This window comes from Aspergillus melleus, assembly GCF_016097325.1.
Source record: "Aspergillus melleus strain CBS 546.65 chromosome Unknown contig7, whole genome shotgun sequence".
In the NCBI taxonomy this organism is placed as follows: domain Eukaryota; kingdom Fungi; phylum Ascomycota; class Eurotiomycetes; order Eurotiales; family Aspergillaceae; genus Aspergillus; species Aspergillus melleus.
This window is the reverse complement of record NW_025763376.1, coordinates 3,091,534-3,112,742: the sequence shown is the minus strand read 5'-3', so window position 1 is coordinate 3,112,742 and position 21,209 is coordinate 3,091,534. Positions and strand designations below refer to the sequence as shown.

The 21,209-nt window shown below is 51.8% G+C and overlaps 6 protein-coding genes across 6 annotated transcripts; all 6 read right to left on the bottom strand.

Moving 5' to 3' along the window:
* Nucleotides 1-80: 80 nt before the first annotated feature.
* LDX57_012030 (flavin monoamine oxidase family protein) lies at nucleotides 81-1,793 on the bottom strand (the record flags this gene model as incomplete). Its single annotated transcript, XM_046093762.1, has 1 exon — nucleotides 81-1,793. One exon carries the CDS (start codon nucleotides 1,791-1,793, stop codon nucleotides 81-83), a length of 1,713 nt encoding a protein of 570 aa, XP_045949740.1.
* Nucleotides 1,794-2,611: 818 nt separating this feature from the next.
* On the bottom strand, nucleotides 2,612-4,936 carry LDX57_012029 (inorganic phosphate transporter). The gene has a single exon (XM_046093761.1). The coding sequence runs from the start codon at nucleotides 4,407-4,409 to the stop codon at nucleotides 2,712-2,714; it is 1,698 nt and encodes a 565-aa protein (XP_045949739.1). The 5' UTR covers nucleotides 4,410-4,936; the 3' UTR covers nucleotides 2,612-2,711.
* A 1,665-nt stretch (nucleotides 4,937-6,601) lies between these two features.
* LDX57_012028 (uncharacterized protein) lies at nucleotides 6,602-7,138 on the bottom strand (the record flags this gene model as incomplete). Its single annotated transcript, XM_046093760.1, has 1 exon — nucleotides 6,602-7,138. One exon carries the CDS (start codon nucleotides 7,136-7,138, stop codon nucleotides 6,602-6,604), a length of 537 nt encoding a protein of 178 aa, XP_045949738.1.
* A 1,334-nt stretch (nucleotides 7,139-8,472) lies between these two features.
* On the bottom strand, nucleotides 8,473-9,879 carry LDX57_012027 (putative histidine acid phosphatase; the record flags this gene model as incomplete). The annotated part of the gene is made up of 2 exons (XM_046093759.1): nucleotides 8,473-9,195; nucleotides 9,265-9,879. 2 exons carry the CDS (start codon nucleotides 9,877-9,879, stop codon nucleotides 8,473-8,475), a joined length of 1,338 nt encoding a protein of 445 aa, XP_045949737.1.
* Nucleotides 9,880-11,820: 1,941 nt separating this feature from the next.
* LDX57_012026 (uncharacterized protein) lies at nucleotides 11,821-17,055 on the bottom strand (the record flags this gene model as incomplete). The annotated part of the gene is made up of 10 exons (XM_046093758.1): nucleotides 11,821-12,404; nucleotides 12,463-13,269; nucleotides 13,334-13,579; nucleotides 13,628-13,738; nucleotides 13,793-13,990; nucleotides 14,037-14,212; nucleotides 14,260-14,999; nucleotides 15,046-15,135; nucleotides 15,183-15,425; nucleotides 15,472-17,055. The coding sequence occupies 10 exons, from the start codon at nucleotides 17,053-17,055 to the stop codon at nucleotides 11,821-11,823; spliced, it is 4,779 nt and encodes a 1,592-aa protein (XP_045949736.1).
* Nucleotides 17,056-19,331: 2,276 nt separating this feature from the next.
* LDX57_012025 (uncharacterized protein) lies at nucleotides 19,332-20,975 on the bottom strand (the record flags this gene model as incomplete). The annotated part of the gene is made up of 1 exon (XM_046093757.1): nucleotides 19,332-20,975. The coding sequence occupies one exon, from the start codon at nucleotides 20,973-20,975 to the stop codon at nucleotides 19,332-19,334; it is 1,644 nt and encodes a 547-aa protein (XP_045949735.1).
* Between the last annotated feature and the right edge of the window lie 234 nt (nucleotides 20,976-21,209).

Genomic DNA, 21,209 nt, shown 5'->3' with positions numbered 1-21,209 from the left:
CTGGTGGCTGACATCTATCTATCTGTCTATGTGTCTATCGATTACATATGTCCAGAGAGCCTTGTATGTACAGGTCAATATCAAGTCTGAATCCACCTCCCCATCCACCTTCTATTCAAAATCTTCGCCTCCTCAACCAACCCCATCTCCAACAAGATCTGCACGCACCCTCGCACCGCCGAATGCAACGAACTACTAACCCAAGCATGAGTGGGCGCCGTATGCTCACCCACAAACACGGTATTATGCTCCGTGCGATGGTACGCAGGGATATACAGTTTATGCTGCTCGACATCGGGCCGACACCAGCTCGTCGCTGTATGCTCGTCTTCCAGCCAGCACAGCTTCTCATAAACACCCGTGTATAACTCCCTGGCCTGTTCGCCGTGCAGGTCCACCACCGCATCTAGTACCGTCTGCACGTATTCTTCCTCGGGGAAGCTGACGAAGCGATCGCTCCAGTCCCCACCGCGGTAGTGCATGATAAGGCCGGGGCGAGACTCGTTGAGCCCGTAGACAGGGTAGTAGAGAGCGCCGACAGCGGAGCTGGGCGGGGTGGACTTTCCACCGAAGATAGGGCTTGGACCACGTTCCCAGAAACGTTCCGAGAAAAGAAGAGCCACCTTGCAGGCGGACTTGAAACGGAGACCGGCCTCGCTGATGGCGCGCGACAAGACAGACGAGAACGATGGCAGATCCATGAAGCGGGTCATGGTGAAGGGGACGGCCATGATGGTGTAGTCGTAGTCGCGGGACTGGGAGGTCCGGTTGGTCGTGGATGGATACCAGGACAGTCGGGTCATCGTGCGGTTGGTGGCAGGGGAAGTGATGGACTCGAGCTTCCGGACCTTTCGGTTGAGCGTAAGTCGATCACGCACATGAGGCAGGAACGCATCGGAGAGCCGGTTGAATCCGCGATCAATGCAGGTCCACTCGGTTCTGCCGAGGGACCCTGGCGAGCCGTCCAGCTCGAGGTTGGAGTTGTGGTGTAGCTCGTCCCAAAAGACGTCGTAGTCAGAGTCCGTCCAGATAGCGTCGGTGACGTTTTCACTGGCCTTGAAACCATTCCGCATCATGGACTGCTCGCTCCAGTCATCGAGTCCGTCATCCATGGCTATCTTATGCTGGCGCCAGACATCCTTCTGCATGGCCTTCAGCTTCTCCTTGCGCGAGAGTATCTCGTCCATACGGGACTTGGTCTGCTTGAACTCAGCCGTGGACAGGGTATCAGGCTGACCCAAGCTTGAGTTGTGCTGAATCTCCGCGCGAGTTGGAATCCGCCCATCTGGATGCCGCCCGGTCCCCAGAGCCAGCAGCTCATTCGGATGATGCTGGATCCACGGAAGGAAGTCGATTCTCCAATCCGAATCATTCCCATTCATATTGTTGAGCAATGCGGCAAGCTGAAAGACCATCGCATGATCCGAGTACTCGACGGTCTCGCCATCTGCATAGTGCGCCCTCACAGGCAGCCGCATAGGTCCCATCTCAGCCCATTCCTGCGTATCGCCCATGAACTTGGTGCGGAACCGTCCTCCGACGCGCCCGCTCGCCTCGATGATTTCCCAATTATGAACCCCAACGCTGTCGAGCATCAATGCCGTCGCGAGCCCGGTGATGCCTCCGCCCACGATGGCGATAGTTTTGTTCTTGGCGCCATGAGGTGCGACATGATGGCTGGTGTTGATGGCGTTGACGCCGTCGAACCAGGCACCGAGGGCATCGAAGTCATGAAGTTTGGGCAACGCAGATGCGAGCGCCACGAGCCCGGGCAAAAGGGCGGAGGGCTTCATCGTTGATGTTCATACTGTTTCTTGGGCCATGGCGATAGATATAGAGGGGTTGGGGACCTTGGGATGGAACCTTGGTGATGATTTTCAGGTGCTCGTGTCGATCGCTTTCTGCAGTCTCCAAGGTACGGATCAGCGTTGTTCGTCAGTTAGCCAGCTATTGGTGTAGTTGATTCGATGGGTAACGAAATGAAGAGCCCTCAAGGTGTCATTCAACATGGGCCTATGTGCCACGACGTAGTCTTTCGATCAACACGGCGGTATCTGATGAATCATCGAGCTCAGTGTTGACCATGATCCGAAATGAGAAATCAGACGAAACCCCACGATAACGAACGAGCCATAGTCGATTCCCATGCACTTCCCGCCAGACATCTATTCGCGCCCTTGGTGAGAGTAAATATTGCGATCGACCGATCATCAACGACGACAGCTCCCCAACATCCGGGTCCTCACACATACTCGGCCCGGGAATGATTCGGTCAGGGAAATCTCCAATGAGACTAGATTTTTCTGCATGTGTCCGAGGTGCCAGAGGTAAGCAACGATGCAGCACTTGGCGAAGCATGGCATTTTCCGACCGGTGTGACCTTAGGATGATCGACCTGCACGCTGGAGCATTTACTCAGTCTTAGCATCTTGGTTTTAGTGGCAAAGGAAAACGACCAAGAAGAGGATAAAAAGAAGAACTAAAAGGGGAAATAAACGTGGCCTGAACGAAGAAGCCAAACCTTGAAGTGAAATCCATTCAAATCTTGGAGCAAACATCCTGTCTAATCTTCACATTGAAAATGGGGGAAAGCAACAGGAAGGACGAAATATTTGGAAATCTATTTATTGCATTTAGGGTATAAGAGTATGCTCAACCGAAATGAAACACGAAAAGTCTATATATACAAAAGAATCATCACAAAACGACTTTTAAAAATGCGGCGTGTTCAACGCCATCAAACAGATCAACCCGGCGACCAAGCCAGCCGACGGAAGAGTCAAGACCCAACCGCAGAAGATATAAGCAAGCTGACGCCAGTTCACCGCGCCAAGATCATAATTCATCAAGGCGACACCGGTCGCAGCACCTGTCAGACACTGGGTCGTCGAGACGGGCAAACCGAGACGTGAGGCGAGGAGCACCGTGATGGCGGCACCCAGCTCGGTCGCAAAACCACGGCTCGGCGACATCTGAGTGATCTTGTTACCGAGCGACCGCATGATATGGTATCCGTAGAACCAGAAACCAGCACCGAGAAGCACACCGGCAATGACCAGGAACCAGATGGGGGTTTCCGACTCGGTATTCACGCTACCGGATAGGTAGGTCGCGTAAGAACCGGCCCAGGGACCCACGGCATTCGCCACGTCGTTGGAGCCGTGCGCGATGGACATCATGATGGCCGACACAACTTGGCAGTATGTCCAGAGGTGCTCGACGCGGTCGTCGTAGCGGTGGGCGCGGGCGTGGATGGCACGAAGGAGGTCCGAGTCGTGGGTGATGACGTCGCGAGTGACACCCTGCAGAAGGATGAACTTGGTCCAGCCCCAGTACTTCATGGGGTTGAACCAGCTGAGGTGTTCGACCGGCTGGAGGAAACGCTCGTGAGGGCCGATGATGGCCTTCTTGGGCTGGATTTCGGGGGTGGAGTTGGCAGAGGTGGTGGCACGCTGCTCGACGTCAGTGTTGATGGTTTTGCCGTCCCCGGAGCCGTCTTTCTTCTCGGCATCTTTCTGGCCGGCGCGAGTCTCGCCGTAGGCATCCTCGTAGTAGTTGATGACGAAGCTCTCACCGGAGCCAGGGAAGTATAGAGGGCAGTTGTCCTTGAGTAACCAGGGGCCAAGAGGAAGGTGGTAAAACCGAAGTCGTGCATCCTCCTTGACCAGTCGGCGGTGGAAGTAAGGCATGAAGAAAGCATAAGAGATGACCAAACAACCAGCCAGAACACCGAGGATAATACCGACGGCCTTGCCGGCACCGAAGGCCTCAAGTGAGGGAGCGGTAGGGGCTTCGACGACGATGAACAACGCCAGGATAGCACCGGTGAAGGAGAGGTAGACGGGAATGAGACGCATGGCCCACTTGAAGGAATCCTTGCGTTCGAGGACAGTGTATTTGAGGATGCCAAAGATCAGGGCCGAGAAGGCACAGGCGATGGCGGGAGCAATACCCCAGGAAGCAGCAATCTGAGAGACACTGCCGCTCTTCCACTCCCAGGTGATCTTAGCCTGCGAAGCGAAGCCGACACCGACCAGTGCACCGACGACGGTCTGAGTGGTCGACACCGGCCATCCACGGCCGGTGGCAAACATCAGCCAGAAGGCGCTGCCCACCTCAGCACAGCCCATGGCCAGCATGAAAGTGCCGGGTTTGCCCATGAACCGATCGGGCTCGATGATGCCGGACTTGATGGTATCGGTGACACGGCTGCCGAGGGCCACGGCACCGACGAACTCGGTGATCATGGCCAGGATACCGACATGCCACATCTTCAGGGTCCGTGCCGCAACGGAGGTAGCGTAGGAGTTGGCGACATCGTTGGCACCGTTACCGAAGGCACTGAAGACGAAGGCAATAGAGGTCAAGGCCAGAATCCAGTCGTAGGGGGCGGTCTCGAGAGGGATCATGATGGGCAAAAAGTGCCGAGCTGGAAGCTCGAGCTTTCAGAGAGAGAAAGGATGAGAGGAGAAGAAAGAAAGATGCGTGGGTGCTGCTGGACAGAATCGGAGGAAAATGAGAGCACGCGAGCAAGTTAAGTATCATGTTGATGCCATGACCGGGTGGCTGCACGCACAGTGCCAAGGCATCGCGTGGTTTTTCTTCTTGTCGGTCACCTCCATCCAGACTGATTGGAATGGTCGACGAACGTGAGAGCAGTGACCGATGGTATTGGTTCCTAGAGCCTGCTAGAGCCTGGCCTCCGCCGAGAGGAGCGGACTTGGCGCCAAGCCGTAGACGAAGGTGCGGCCGGTGGATAGCCAATCAGGTGGCACAAACGAGCACGTTCCTGAGCTGCTGGTTGTCGCCCATCGCAGAGCAGGTCTTGGACCAGTTTGGCCTACCTTGGAGAGTATCGCCAAGGCCCTTGGCGGAGGATGTCAGTGGAAGACTTTTTCTGCTCGCGTGTCCACCACGAGCCGGCCATTGGTACTATGCCTCTCCAGTAGGAGTGGACCGAGGGGCAGTGCAGCGTCGCCACTGGTCTGGATGGATCGGGGGTGAGGGAAAGGGAAAGAGGAAAGTTTGAGGGTGCGAGAGTGAGCGAATTCCAAAGGCAAGGGCACGTGAGAGCGGATGACACCGTTTGCATGTTTGTCTCTTCTGGGAGCCTCAGGCTCACTCTCGCACCGACTGACTTCTTGCAACTCCATCGTATCTTACCAGAGGTAGAAAGGCATCGCACGATAAACCAGGTCTGGTCCTTGGCTACACGTGTTTAAGTCTCCGACATGTCGGACAAGCTTCTCAATCAGTACGTTCCAAATATCCGAAGCGTCCTCTCTCACTAGACAAATTCCCAATGCATCGAGGACGGGGCATATTTCGAGCATCACTGACACCCTGATCATGACCTAGCCCAATACAACTCTATAAATGCGGCAAAGACTCTCCCGATTCTTCAGGCTGACTCCCTTCCCCGCACAAGGAATTGCAACCTGGTCCAACTACAGTGGTACATCGGTAGGACAAAGCATCGGGGAATCCCCATTTCAGCTCCAGGACCGACAGGAATGTCAGCCTTCGTCGATGCGAATGGCCTCATTCACCTGCCGTCATCTCAGCTGATGGCCTGGTCTGTGTTATACAGCGGATGTGGCGGTTTGAGACAAGCAAGAACAAATTCCTACGGATCCCATTTGTGCCCGCACTTGGTGTTCGACTACACGGTCGTAAGAGGACGTCGGTCGAGAGAGGATGTTTGGTTATAAATATGGGCACGATGACCGACTCCACCTCGCCTTGTTCCACCAAACCAGAATCAACCCAGACAACCCAACCAAAGCCAAAGACCTTCCAGAGGCAACCAGCATTATGAGGTTTATTCTTGTCCTGTTCGCTGCGCTCCTGAGCATGGCGGTCGCGACTGAGAATGCGGATCCAGCGCCGGTAGGCTTTCTCTCAGGTCCTGCGGCCTTTGGAGGGGGAAATGCTAATCAAAGTAGCTCGGACGCTGTGGAGACTGGTGTGAACGGGACTGGGACTGCCGCGGGCGCGGTCCTTGTGACTACTGTCACCGAGTAAGTTCTGCCTGACATCAAGTTTCGCCAACTAATTGGGCACGCAGCGTCGACATGAGTGCCGGCGTTATGATGACCGCTTGGAGTCGGAGGAATAGGTGTACACTCGATGGTATTCAACATCACCATCATTCGTATGCTCTGGCGTGGGGAAGGAATCTGGAGGCAGATAGCAGCAGAACAGTTTGTCATGGAGAAATCAACCACATTGCTACGTCTGAACTGTCAGCGTCATTGTGTGTTACCGTAATGTAGAGCCAAAGTAGACCGGAGAAGATGGGAAATAAGCATTTAATACGTAGTCCACAAGCTGACTATCCCAATCAGTGATCAGAATGTTGCATATAAGTCATGATTAACACTCCCTCACCAACACCGACGCTTGGCTCGAACGCAGACAAACAACAAAGGGGAAGTGAGAAGGGGATATGAGAGAGAAGTGAACAGAGAAGAAGGGAAGAGGAGAGCTAGAGTACAGGAAAGGGAGAAAGGCAAACACGGATCACGAGACCAATTATCAAAACAAACAAACAGCACCACGTGCAGGGATCATGCATCCGCATGCCAAGTTCGATCCCTTCTTATCCCATCGGATAATCCGTGTCGTCAAAATCATCCGACACTTCCTCGTCTGCCGCCACACGGCTAGGCTCCGGCTTTGTCACCACAGCGTCAGTTGCCCGGTCGTGTCCTGCACCGGGAATTCGAACATATCGACCGTGTCGATTGACGAGCCGCATGATCAGAAAGGCGAAGGCGAATCCAAGGACTGCCCACAAGGCGCAAGGTAGACGCGAGACGGCCATTTTGCCGGCGTCGGTACGCCGACGGAGTGATTTCCGCAATGTCGTCGAGGAGACGCAAGTCGGGAAGTTGCAGTCGTGATTAGAGAGGAGGTGGAAGGGCGATTGCAGGAGTGTGGTAGTATCGCGGGAGTCAACGTCCGTCACGGCGCGGATGTTATTGTCATTACTGTCATCGGACAACAAACGGAGGCGACGATGATCGAGATTGACCCAGTCCGCATGGGTCAGAGTCCCCTTGTAGAAGGCAAGTGCTATCGGCGCAGCAGTTGTCTGTCTGAGAAGATACAGACACAGTAGAGAAGAAAAGCGCATGCTGACAGGAGATTCGCAGACATTCGGAGGAAGAGATTTGAGTGACTGGGTGTTTATGCCAGACGCAGGGAAACAAAGAACCGGACAGAAGGAAGGAAAGAAAAGGGGGAGGGAAGTGTGGAAGCGAGCTGGTGTAACCCGGCAGGCAGCTGGATGCATCCTTTTCCTTTCCTTCTTGTTGTTCGCTCTGCTTGCATCCCCGCAGTTGCCTGGTGCTAGACCACTTCCGGCCTAGTGCTGCGAGCTACTGCACTGGGATTGGCTGCGCGGCAGGGCTTGCTCGCGATAAGCTCTCTTGGGATGGCTGACTCAGCGGTAGACGGGGTCTCGCCGTTGAACTGCCACGGATGGACTTCGTGTCGGTGCATTTGGAGGGTTGTGGTACATCAGCTGACTCCATAGGGTATATATATATCTCCCCGTCGGCTTCATCCGACACGGTCGTTTTTAGCTTCAGTTGCCATACCTCGGGCGCCTGCAGTGTCAGACTCTTCGCCCATCTCACAATCGCAGGTACAGAATGGCATCATCGGGTACGCTGATGGTGATATGTTACACCTCGACATTTCCTAGGCTGTATACCTCGCGTACGACTGACCTCCCCTATCCGATTAACTTCGTCCTCCCTGATTGACAAATACAGGTTGATATCGTAAAGATATACAATGCACCGAGGAACCACATATAATGCCATCGGCTCCCGTCCACGGTTGGATTCGTATCAAGGGGTATAAGCAGCCACATTCCTCAGGCACGCGACACTGATCCGCAAGCAGCAGCCCTAAATGAAGATCCATCCCCTTCTCCTCTTGGCTCTGGTCGGCCTCGCCGTCGGCATGCCAAACCGCATTCCCTACAACGCGGTACACACCGACCCTTGAATGTGTGAATCCACCTACCCGTGCTAACTGCCTTGCTAGACGCTTCGATGCGGTGACTTTTGTAGCTCCGATCGGAATTGCCCCCAGGCATCGTCGTGTGGAACATGTGATATTGTGAGTTTTCCTGACTCTTGATCTGGAATTGATGGGAAGAGAACTCATGTTGATCCCGGGCTAGTTCTATCATATCTGCAGGGAAGAGCTTTAAGGATGATCACCAGGGGCGGATTTGGATGGTGGTGAAAGCAAAGTTTAGTAGGGTCTGCATACATTGGATGAATGTCATCCTTATTTTCATCCATGCATTAGGCTCTCTAGCGAGTAATGACCCTAAATAATGCAATATCTAGACCCGAAAATAAACAAACCAAACAGATCCGCTAAGGCCAAGTCAAGACAAATGGCACTGCAATGCATCAACATAATTCAAACAAATCATAACATCCAGCCCGCTTATTCGTAAATGCTCAAGGTCTGCGAAATGTTGCTGCTCGTGCCGCAGAAAGTATCGAAGTCACCACCATACAGACCACCCAGTTCCTTGACAAAGTCCTTGAATATCCCGTCCGAGCAGCTATCTCCAGGGCCGTCGCGACACTCGACCAGCGGCTGGGGACCGGCGTTGACCAGCACACGATAGTAGTCACCCTCGTCGTAGCCGAAGCTATCGCACTCCATTCTCTCGATGGCGATGTTCGTCAAGAACGGCAGGATGCGACTGCTCACCCACGCGCGGTTGTAGTTGATGCGATCGGTCGGCATGGTGCCGTTGATGTTGTTGGCACCCGAGAAGGCAGTGTTGTTGTACAGGCCCAAGGCGGTGATGACCATGGGCGGCAGCTCGCGGTGGGTGAACGAGACGTACAGATCCTGCTTGGAGGCCGAGTCGTCCAGCAGGTCCGCGCTCGCTTTGACCCAGGGGTATCCGATGCGCGGCGTGACGTCGCGACCGTAGCCGGCGTTGTGGAAGTATCGGACGTCCTCGCCGTATTCAAAAGCAAGCCAGTCGTCCTGCGAGAAGAGGTCCTGCGAGCAGAAGCCCGACGATCCGCGGATGACGGTCTCGTAGCCGCATAGCTCGAACATGGCGACGACGTCGGAGACGGTGAAGTTGAAGGTCGAGGCCTTGCTGTTAAGGCGCTCGATGATGGGCTTGGTGTAGCGGTCGACCCATTCCTATATCATTCGATGTCAATAATGTGCCGGGAGGCAATGAGAGGGAAAGCGACAGGAAGAGGGACGTACCTGGGACTGGTCGCTTCCGTACGATCCGCTATACGCCGGGCAGCTCTTGTATGGGGTCAACGAGTCGGCACCGCTGTCCTTGCTTTCCTCAACCTGTTCTAGATGCACGCTGCTATTCTTCTGGCCGGTAAACCCGGCAATGAAGCCACCGGCAGTGCGCACCGTGCGGTCGGCGCTAGACGACCAGACCTTCTCGGGCGCCTTGAGTCCAGAGTAACGTTTCCGCAAGGTCGAGCCCAAGGAGTTGGCCTCGTGGTATCCGACTCGGGTGATTTTCTCCAGGTGCTCCTCACTCACGGGCGCCGACCAGTTACCCAAGAACTGCAGTCCGCCGACCGACGACCAGTCCTGGGTGGTGTTCCGCAGCTTGTCGATGAACGGCTCGAGGTAGGACTCGTAATCAAAGTCATTGGCGTAAATAGCGGCGTGTCGTACGAGGTACGCGGCGCGCGTCACGTTGCATCCTTGGGGCGCCGCTCCGTCCAGAGGCGGGTGTTTGGGGAAATAGTAGGGCGAAATGCCGGTGAGATGCTCGAGGGGGTTGAATTTGGACTCTGCGGAAGCGGTCGACAAGGCGCCGAGGAGGATGGCCGAAGAGAGGAGCTGGAAATGCATGGCTCGGTGGGTGGACTGGACTGGGTCTGGATGAAGCTAAAGGAATGCGACAAGCTACCTCTGAAGCTACCTTCTTATATAACCTCGACGATCGACCACGCGAGGTGCCATGATCAGTTTCGAGGCCCCGGCCTAAAAACAGGAACGAGGTAAGCAAACGGATTCAACTTGACGAGGGCCATTCTGGCTTGGAACGAAGTGGAGCAGAGGAGACATAAGGCAAGGGGAGGCCGACCGTGATTAGTCGCTGCCCACCGATAGTTGGCGATCGACAAGCCCTAAAAAGCGACATTCCGTCATGGCGGGTCTTGGGGATCCACGCTGTCTGGCGGCCTCAAGCCGATTGCCGTCATCGTGGGATTAGTTAATTTCATGATTTGCCGGGATGCGCGCATGCATTCGGGCCTTGTTTATGAGTTGCACCGGATGATGTCAACCGACAGGCCGAATCGCTATTCTTACACTTCCACCGGAAGACAATTAATTAACGTCGGTCAACTAAGAAAAGGAATATAAATGCACATGACGTAGCTAGGCCCGACCGTAGAAAGATTGGATCATTATATGATAACCATTGATATTCATATGTGTTCATGATTATTGACTAGCAACACCGATCAACTTTAGTTCCTACGCTTGGTCTGATTTATGGCTTTCTTTTGAATCATGTCGCGAATGGATGCAGGCGTTAGAAAGAAAGGCCTCTGTCTGCCTCGTGTCGGATCACCAAATCACCTCGTTGAAAATGACACTATTAGGTGTGCGTGGCATTTGGTTTCTTCGAAAAGAATAGTCTGGTGTGAGGTTGCGGCTCAAAGCGCAAGACAACCGGTGTATATTGTCGGTATGAGACAATGCTGCCGGCTTCCAGGTTGGTTTTTGTTGTGATTGTCTCGTCGATATGATGCATTCGATGTTCCGGCTCAAACTGAAAGACGTCTAACAGTGCGCCTGCTATTTTCAAAGCGAATGAAGGAGCCCTGGTCAAAAGACATAGCCCGTCAACAAACGACTGCACAGTGGATGTGCTGGATGCAGACGCAGCAACCTAGCGGAGCGACTTCCGGTAAATACTTTCCATCACGATCGTCTTAGTCTCTCGGCGAACGTGAACAGTCACGACAATCAGAACCATGTCCTTTGAATTCCGTAAACCTACCAAGAAGGATCATTGGGAAAGCTATTGTAGGGGAAAGGACAAGTGGCTTACGTCAGGGAGATTTATTCTTCGACTTGCACGAGGTATATCAAATCTTTATGACAAGAAAAGCAAGTATTGTCCATTGAAGGATTCTGCTTTCCTGCATGTGGCTAAAAGCGGTTTGCTATGTAGTTGATCTTTAAACTTTCATGCTAGAGTTTGTCCGACTGTAGACACCGTTTGACACAACGATAAGGCAGAAGTCTGGTTTAATGTATGGTTGTTCTTCTAAAGTATGAGCACGTGAGGTTGGAGTATAGATTCTCATAGATACAGTAATAAAAGGAATATGACGAACAGTATGATGATGATCCAAGGACAGTTCATTGTACTATAGAAATGTTGGCTGAGGGGTGTTCTCCGATGAGAATCGTAAATCAAGAAATTGAGTAAAGGGACTAGAGAGTGAAAGAGGGTGTGGTTGTACACCCTATGACAGTTCAGTGCCCGAATGTATGCAGGAGTGAATTATGAGGCTTTAGGGATACTATTAAGATATTCAGAGAGTTGTCGGGAATGACGGAGAGCCTGACTTCGTCGCTGACCAAGCTTACTAGAGCTTTTAGTGAATTAACTTGTATATCTGGGGGAAAATGGTACTCAGAAACAAGACGAGACTATAATAGAAGATTGCTGTATCAGCGTAGTCTAAGGGTATGTAAAAAAAATGCCAGAAATGTGATAGCTAATGACAAGATGGAGAAAAGACTACAAGTGGATGACGTGGAAGGAGTGGGGAATCACAGTCCTTCAGAATCCTCGGCTTCTTGAACAACATTCATGAAAACTTCCTCCAAAGTCGGTTCAATCAAGGTATACTCCTCAAACACCTTCATCGTCTTCGTTCCTGAGGTCAAAGACCCAGCGCTGCCGGCATGAGCTTGGCTACCCATGGTCGGCGGACTTCCCTTTAAACCCTCCATGATGGACATAATCTGTCCCAAATTGCGCTTCTCGTACTTGACAAAGAATTGGATCAATCCTCTCATATCAGAATACTTCATAGCATGAAGACCTGCCTTCGTGAAGGACCTCGTGACTTCGTGCTTGGCCATTTCAGTACCGACGTCTTCGCAGCGCACACCTCGTAACCGGAAAGCACCGCCATAGGTGTCATTGAGGGAGTTTAGCGTCCCGGAAACGAGCAGTCGAGTTCGCATAATCGCAACGCTTGAAGCCAGCGCTTCAGCCTCTTCCATACTATGGGTTGTGAGCAGGATAGCTCTGTTGGTACGAATCCGTTTCAGTGCCCGCCATAGAATCCGCTTCGCGCCTGCATCTTGTGCGGTCGAGGGCTCGTCGAGTAGAATCAGAGACGGGTTCCCTGTGACAGAAATGTTAGCATCGCACGTATGCACAGTAATAGATCCGGAGAGACCAACCAAGTAAAGCGATCGCAACTGTCAACTTCCTTTTAGTTCCACCGCTCAACGCCTTCGCCGCCACCTTCTGGTACTGCGTGATATCCAACGCATTCATGACTTCATCCACGTTCTCTTTGACCCTTTGCAGCCCCTTAACAGCGGCATAAAATTCCAACGTTTGCCTCACGGTCAAATTATCAGCCGCATCGTCCTGCGGACACACCCCGATATGCAACCTCGCTTGTCCAGGTTGTCGTGACATCGAGATACCATTCACCAAGATATTTCCGTAGTCGGGTTTCAGTTCCCCACGAATCATATTAATAGTAGTCGTCTTACCGGCACCGTTCCCACCCAGCAGTGCGAGAGTTTCGTTCGACGAGATGGAAAGCGAGACATTCTGGGTAGCGAACGAGCTCCCGAAGTATTTGCTGACGCGATCGACTTCGAGGATTGCATTGTCTGGCACGCACTGCGATCTCTCCCCGCCGATAATATTCCGCGTGCTCTCAAAGGAAGTCATCTCTGTATCGTCCACTCTATGATGTACTCTCGCGGGAAGCTTTCGACGCCAGAAAAACAAGGGTCTGAGCCAGTCTGTGCTGCCGTACTCATAAAGCGCTAGGCAACCAATGAGAAAGAGGCATTGGTAAGTCAGGTTTGCGTAGACACCGCCATAAAGTTCGTAAGCAAAAGGGTAGGAGGTATCTCGGTCTCCGAACTTTCCGCAGAGGACATCAAACGTGTTCATGCCGATGAAGAGGGCGCGGGCGAGATTTGCAGCCGGAGCGATGAGACCAAGGCCGGCTTGGAGAGAGTCGTAGACTGCACAGATGAATTGGTTAGTTCTATGTCTCAAAAATCAGAGTACCTCGGGTTGAAAGCATACTGTCTTGTCGAGAATCTACCGAGCCACTATACTGGTTCGCGACGTAGGAGATAAAGTAGACGACAAACAGTACAATATGAATTGACAACGCCGCGAAGAAACCTCCGCGACGAACCATGTTGGAAATGAGATATGCACCGAGGTAGGATGCAATTCCAAACAGAATAAACGCGCCGAAAATGCAATCCGGTCGGTACCAGACATGGTTGATCGGGTTGACGAAAAGGAGTCCGTAGATGACCAGAGCTACAAAGAATTAGTCGCTGAGCATTGGACAGAGCCTGAAATAAGTACCTTCGATAAGAATGAACTGGAAATCGAATAGAAGATAGGCGGTCCAGAGTGCGAACGGGGAGACACCATTGCTATATTGCAGAGCCCGGACTTTGGAGACTCGCTCATACACTGTTAATGTTAGCAAAGAGCTCTGAGCGCGTCAGTGAGCCAATATGGACATACTTGGATATATGGCAGTCGTCGATACAGCTGCCATGAAGGCGACTACTATTAGAATTGCGATAGGCATATTCCTCCAGTCATGCACCGGCACTATATGGCGAAACGTCCGCAGGGTTGTCGAGACTAGCCTGGCCTGACTGTTCGCTGTCGAGTTGGCAAGTCGATTCGTCAGGAAGCTGAAGCCATCGATTCCGTTTGCTGTGGAAATTAGCCGAGGTTGACCAAATCGTGTAGCTAAACCTACCAGCATAGTACGAGCTTGCATCATGGTAAAAGATAGCGTTATCCGGCGTAGGAGCGTATATGCCGAAAGGGACATTGCCGCCGCTTTTGAACATAGCTTTCTCAAAATCATCTTGGCTGTTGACAAGGGTTCTGCTTTTCAAAGTTTGGGACTGGGACCCGGAGAACATCGACGCACTAGGTTGATTAGTACTAGGCTCTACAACGGCCAAGTTAGAACTCACATGTTTTCAACATAGAGCGCATCCTGAACAGCGCCAGAAACTGCCCGCTGTGGCCCCAGGATGCCAGCAGAGACCTTTCCCGTAACCATCGGAATCATCGGCGTCATCGCCTCCATCAACGGAGCAAATTCAGCCCCACTGGGATGTTCATACCTCTGGTACGCATTCTCGCACGTGTCGAGGGCCTTCCAATCATACAAGCCATTGGTCAAGGCCACTGCGACCAGAATCGGGATGATAAGGTTGACCGCGTACACAGTCAGTCCAGACCACTGCATGAGCAACTGGCAACGCTTTCGGAAGAGCACCCATATCTGTCGGAAAGCTCCTACTGAGCGTCCGACATCCAGGTCCAGGTCCTGACCGGCATATTCACTCTCCATGGCGAGAATCTTATCTTCAACGGGCGTGATTGAATCCTCGGCTGTCTCCTGCTCCCCGACAACGCCATCACCACCGATTGCGTTGACAGCAGTGCCGTATTCCGAGGTGGTCTTTAAGAAGACCTGCTCAAGGGTAGGGAAGGTGACATGGCAGGCAAGGCCATCTCGTATCCTCTCAAGTTCGAGTACCTTTTGAGTAGCTTCTGCGGACGTTGCCGCCTTGCAGGCGATTTCGCCGTCGTCACCCATGCGAATTCTGTAGCTGTCGCCGTATTGCGACTTGAGCGAAGTGCTAGAGCCCTGACACACCAGGCGCCCTTTGCACATAATAACAATGTGGTCGGCGAGAACATCCGCCTACAGATATTAGCAGGTTCTACCAAACAATGCTGGTGATCCTTACCTCGTCTAGGAAGTGAGTAGTTAGAACAGTAGTTCGGTGACGTCGCCCTTCCTGGACAATATTCCAGATATTTCGACGAGATAATGGATCCTGGGAGACTTAGAGATGGTAGTGGGAAGGATAGATAGGGAACACACCAGTCCACTGGATGCTTCATCTATGCAGCACACCTGCGATCCACCCGCAAATGCAATAGCCAGTTGCAGTCGACGTTTCTGCCCACCACTGAGCGTCTCAGATGCTGCATGAGCTTTCCCTGTGAGACCGCATTCGGCGATCACATCATCTGCATTTTTAATGACCGACATATCGCTCCCGGCAGTCTTGAGTTTCGCCCAGATACGCACATGTTCGTTCACCGTGAGCACATCCCAAAGGACCTATATAATTAGCATACAGACTCATTACGGCAACAGGCCGACATACATTAATCTGTGGACACAAGCCAAAAGAATGCCCTTCCCGACTGAACTGGATCTTAGAGCCTTGGTCCACCTTGATCATGCCGGAAATACATTTGAGCGCGGTGGTCTTCCCACTTCCATTCGGACCCAGCAAGAAGGTAACAGAGCCCTTCTGCACTTCGAAACTCAAATCATTTACAGCCTTTTTACCGCCCTTGAACGTCTTCGATAGATGCCCTAATCGTAGGGCCACCTCATCCGAGGACACCGTCCATTCGCGTTGTTGTGGAACACCCCATCGAAAATATTCCACGAGGAATGTAATCGCTCCGTAGACGAATACGTGAAAGATGAAAATAAGGAGAAAAAGATATCCATTTATAGCCTGCGATTGCTCCTGCGCTTGCATATCCGGGAAGGCTCGCTCCGTGAACTCGGCTGTCGCGATGTCTCGGATGAGGGTCGCCCATGCGTAGGAAGGAAAGACAAACGAGAGGCCGGCTATTTCTCCTGGGCTCCGGAAGGAGGTCAAACTCTGTGCGACCGACGCGACTCCGAGAATGAATGTGAGGATGCAAGTGCACAGGCCGGCTGTCGAGGATTTCGCAAAGAGGGACCCCATGCAGTGGGCCGAAACAATGAATGAGAAGCAGGCGAGAAGCATGAGGATGAAAAAAAGCCCCGTGGATGTCTTTTTGAAAAGCAGCTCGCCGAGCATCAGCGAAGAAATGATGACCCCTGGAACATAGAGAATGCAGAATGAGAGTATATTCGATAAAACGCGAGGAATTGTGCCGACGCCCTGCGCCATAAGAAGTTCCGCGACCGAGTTTTGTCGCTCTCCTGCCACGAAGCTGCTGACATGGTAGGTTGCAACTAAGAGAAGGAACACAAATAAAGGAGCGGCGAAATAACTGACGATGGAGAGCCAGTATACTTCAGTTGGCACATCAGTCCCACTGGTGCCAGATTCGTCGAAATAACCACTGAACATTCTCTCGGTTGGTTTCTTCGCAGAGGTGAACCCGCCAATTCGTGAGTCCAGCGCCCATTGAATCGGTAGAACGCGCCTCGACAGAGCGGACTGTCCGGGTCTGTAGCTGTAGGGAGTGTTCTTTATAGCGTCCTCGTCGATTGCGATGTTGTATTCGGCATGGGTTGCGTTGAAGGTGGTGAACATGACTGAGGCAAAGCATTCGCTGGTTCCATGAATCGACTGTCTGCAGTTATTGTACAGCCCATTTGGCTCATCTATAATCCTGACTTCACGACCTTTCATGCCTGGTGCATCTCGGATATCTTCTAAAATGTCGATGAGCCGCTTGTCCCTGATCCCATTAATCACAAAGACCAGCCGTTGCGAGGAACTGAGATCAATGGCATCTGCGAGGTCCAGGACCGGCTGTCCGCTGCGTGTGATTCCATTGGATGAGTCAAGGTCCGTTTGAATCTCTTTCAGGTAGACAAAAATGATGGTAATGATAATCGGTAGAAGGAGTGTCTTAACAATGGTCGCGATAGGGGACTTGAAGGATATGAGAAGATTCTTATGAATGAGTGTAAAGGTTTGGTTATAAAGACGGCGGAATTGTACTGGACGAGCCATATTGTCAAAGCCGCATCGAAGTAAGTCAAAGAGGGTAGAGGCGTTTGATGCTCCCACGGTTCAGCAAATGCCTGTGGTCTACCCATGTACTAAGTATGAACTGGCTCCGGAGGTGTCCTGCTCCGGTGTATATCAATCACGCTTCTGGTTCCATTGCCTCGGCCAACTTGAACCCTGGCAATTTTGGCATATGCACAACCTCATTGGCGGGCCAAAGATCCTTATCCCTAGTCTACCATTCCTTTCTTCCTTTTCCCCAGGACCTTTCTCGCCGATCGTTGGCTGTGCTGGCAGATCGGCACCGAGCGAGACCCACCGAAGCGTTACCCTGTTGCCCTATAAAAGCCTCCAAGCACCCTAATGGGGAACGGGTAGGTTTCGATCTGAAACAGGTACCCGTCGTCTTTTCTCGAAAACCATGTCTTTCTGGGCTAGCATACACGGTGTACACTGGTCACTGGCCCACAACTTCTCGTGGAAAGACATCCACATATCGGGGCTGTGCATGAATATGAGTTTTCATAACATACCCAGTCCTCTCCAGCCCTTCAGATTTGCCGGTTTGATTAAGAGAAAACGCACGGATCTCCCCTTCCTCTGTCTTGTTGAGTAAATAGCTCAATATCAGAGCTGAATGTATTACCTTGAAGAACGTTTAAATTTCAATATGAGCACATTAACCTTTCGATTTAAGTAGGATTAGCTCACGGTCTTTAGTATGTTTAGCTGACTAGAGCACGCTAAATTTTCAAACTGTTGGGCGTTGGCTCCGACACCGCATCCGGATCAACATTGAATCTTCAACTGGTGGCCCGTGGATGTCAAATTGAGGTAACAAGCAAAGGAGAAAGGGTCTAGCAACCTGGGCACCCATTTCTACGATCCACCTGTTCCCGGCTCACGAATTGGAACCAGGTGGCTGAGCTGCTCCTGGTTGTTTCGAGAGGGTGAGACAGCTCTTGGCGGTTGCCTAAAGAGCTTCTTGAGCTTCGTTGTACACTTCTGCATTCCCGTGTGTCCATTGCCCCTTCATCCAATGGCTGAGGCCTCAATATCCCTTTGAAATCCGATAGCTACCTGTCTCTACTGGTAGGTACACGGGCACTATCGTTTCACAACTCTTTGTTCTACAAGCCATGGCGAAATAGGGGCAATACATAGAATATTTTCCATGATATGAGTGACATTCGTGGCCAGCTGAGGTTTTTATAGCCTGGGAGTTAAGAAGATAACACTTGCAACCGTAATAGGTATACATAAGCGGACGTGGGGGTAGCTCGAATATTCGGAAATTAGGGCAGAGAAAGCCGTGAATGATGCGTAAGGTGTGTTCCCCTTTCTCGGTCCGATGTTGGCCATGCAGAGTGCACAGTGTGATCTTCAACAGGAATGTTCATATTCCGTACTTATTCTTTAGCATTTCTCGGGCAGGCTCCGACTCCTTCGACGTAGTGGGATTGGTCTTGGTCCTAGAATCTATGGATCATATGCTTAGCCTCATGCTTCCCAAGGCTGAATTTGACACGTCACGCACGTACCTTCTGTCTCCGTTAGGCTTTTTTGTCGTCTGCTGCCAAGCCAGAAACTGCATCCACGTCTACCAATCACGACCCCATTAGTCTTAGTAGCATCATTATCCCATCTTTGGTTGTGAAACCCATTCATGCACACCGTATAGTTTGACTGAAATGCCTTGCACGCCGCGAAATGTAGACCAAGGGCGTTTGCTTTTGCCCTCTGAGTCCCATAGACCCGTACAATTGGTCATTTATAATACTTTCTACTATCAGTTCGCACCACATATGTTGCTTACTTTGTTGATCAGATGATTTGAATATCGAAATGACTTACATAAAAGAGGTCCCTGTGAGTCCAATAATCTGGATTATAGAACGTACTAGTTTGGATACTAGTCATTGGTTGCGTAAAAAGCCGAATTATCAGTCATTGAATATTGCCGCCTTGCCTCTTTCCGCCGCTGCTCTGTTAGCTCGAGAAAATTCTTTCTTTCGTGATTGAATGACCGACGGGGCTGGGAGGTAGCATGCTATGTTTCCCTGTGTTTTATCATTGTCTGACTACGGCCAACTGCTTTCATTTGAAATTTTTACGTCTCCGAGGGACACTGCCATGATCATCCCATTTGTTTGAATGAATTCGTTGTCGAGTTTACAGCGCTCTAGCTTCTCATACGTGTACAGAAATGCGTTCGGTATATCTTGTCATTGGATGGCTGTATCTCTAGAAGGTCTGTATAGCACGAGCCTGAATGGTTCCTATAACCTGTAAAATCTCCAGGACGGAGTGTAATCCCTCGACAATGGGCTCTCGGTCACTAACGCGCGCATCAGCTCGATAGGCATGCAGTTCTCCTTCAAAAAACGGTCATGGAAATCCTTCTCGCGAATGAACCCTCCCTCGCCCTTGCCCTCGACCACTTCCTTTCGGAGCGCATAAATTTGCAATGCCCCGAGCATGTAGCCAGCCTGATATAACGGCGAGTAATCGCCCGCCAGTGATCTTCTTACCTCTCCTTCCGCCGTGGCGCGTTCATGCCCAACTTTGTTCACGAGCAAGTCAATACACTCCTGCGCCGTCATACGCCCGAGATGGAAGTTGATGGAAAAGATGATTCGGGCGCATCGATGCAGTCGCCAGAAAAGCATCCCAATGCGGTTCTGGGGTGTTTTCGCGAACCGATCGTCGTCCCATAGAATCATCTCCCAATATAATGGCCATCCCTCAATCCAGAACGGAGTGTCGAAGAGTTGCCGGTACGGTCGATGCCGCGCGTTCATGTAGAATTGCAGGCGATGGCCGGGAATCAGTTCATGAAAGACGGTCGCACGAGCAAAGTGAATGTTGTTTCCACGCATACTCATCAATTTGGACTCGTGGTCCATAGTGTCAGTTGGATAGGACACGATGATCGATGATCCTCCTAGGAAGAAGGGATTCACTTTCTGTCGCTCCGGCGACATCATGAACATCTGCCACGTCTCTTTCGCGATCTGCGGCACAGTGACGAGACTATGTTCTTCGACAAAGGAGATTGCTTCCTGTGCTAGCTTTTTGACCAATTGTGTCTGCTGCCCTGGATCGACGTAATCATTCTTGACTTCTTCCAGTGCCTTTTTCCAGTCATCTTCGAATCCCATACTCTGCGACGCTTTTTCCAATTCTCCAATACACCATTCGAACTCCTTCTCACCGATCGCGATGATATCCTCCGGCGTGTATGGGATCATTTCCGCCTGAAGCTCTGCCAGCAGTCCCTCGCGATAGATCGGCTCCCCAACGATAACGTCTTCATCGCCAGGTTTGATACCAACGAGCTTCTCACGGATCGCAGACGACAGTCGGACCAAAGCGTCGTCAAACTCGCTGTATGGGCTAGCCACCCACCAGTCGAACAAGGGATCGTAGCCTTTGTAAAAGCGAAACCACTCGGAAAGATGCTCACGCAGGTCAGCCACAATCTTCGCCGCCCGGAAGGCGCTCGACTTGTTGATGCTTATCTTCTCCGGATCATTTTCCACCGTGTCAATAACGGCCACGACATTCTTCTGCGTCCGAAACAATATGCCGGCCACGTCTTTCGGCACGATTGGCACTACATTCTCCCGTGCCTCGCATAATTCGACCAACTGTGCAGCAAAGGGGAGTAGGGGCTTCGCTTTCTCATCCCGCTCCACGTTCAATTCGAGATCACGGAGTTGTCGTTCCAGGTAATTCTTCAGAAGAAGATAGTCGACTTTGTCTTGTTGATCGTATAGATCGAACGGTTCTTCACGGAGCGATCCCAACTCAGCGGTTATATATTCCCTCAATCGTCGCGTCCGCTCGGACGATACGCTGATCGATAGAATGGTTTGAATTTCTTTCAAGTCTTCCGCGACTCTTTCGATGCGATCGCGCATTGGGACAGCTTGAGCGCGATGAACAGGCAGCCTTCGGAATGAGGTTGTCGACACCATGCTGCCGATAATTCTGGTCATGAAACCTGGGTATGAATCTCTGCTCTCGCTCCTAGCGGCCAACGCAAGGGATAAAAGGCACCGTCTTTCGCCAACAACGTCACACGACGGAATAAACCGCCCTACACCGCTACCTACAGTGACAACGGATGAACTGGTTGGAGAAGTCCCCGCTCC

Excerpts from the sequence above, each read along its gene's own strand:
- LDX57_012029 (XM_046093761.1), bottom strand. The coding sequence starts at position 4,409 with ATGATCCCTCTCGAGACCGCCCCCTACGACTGGATTCTGGCCTTGACC.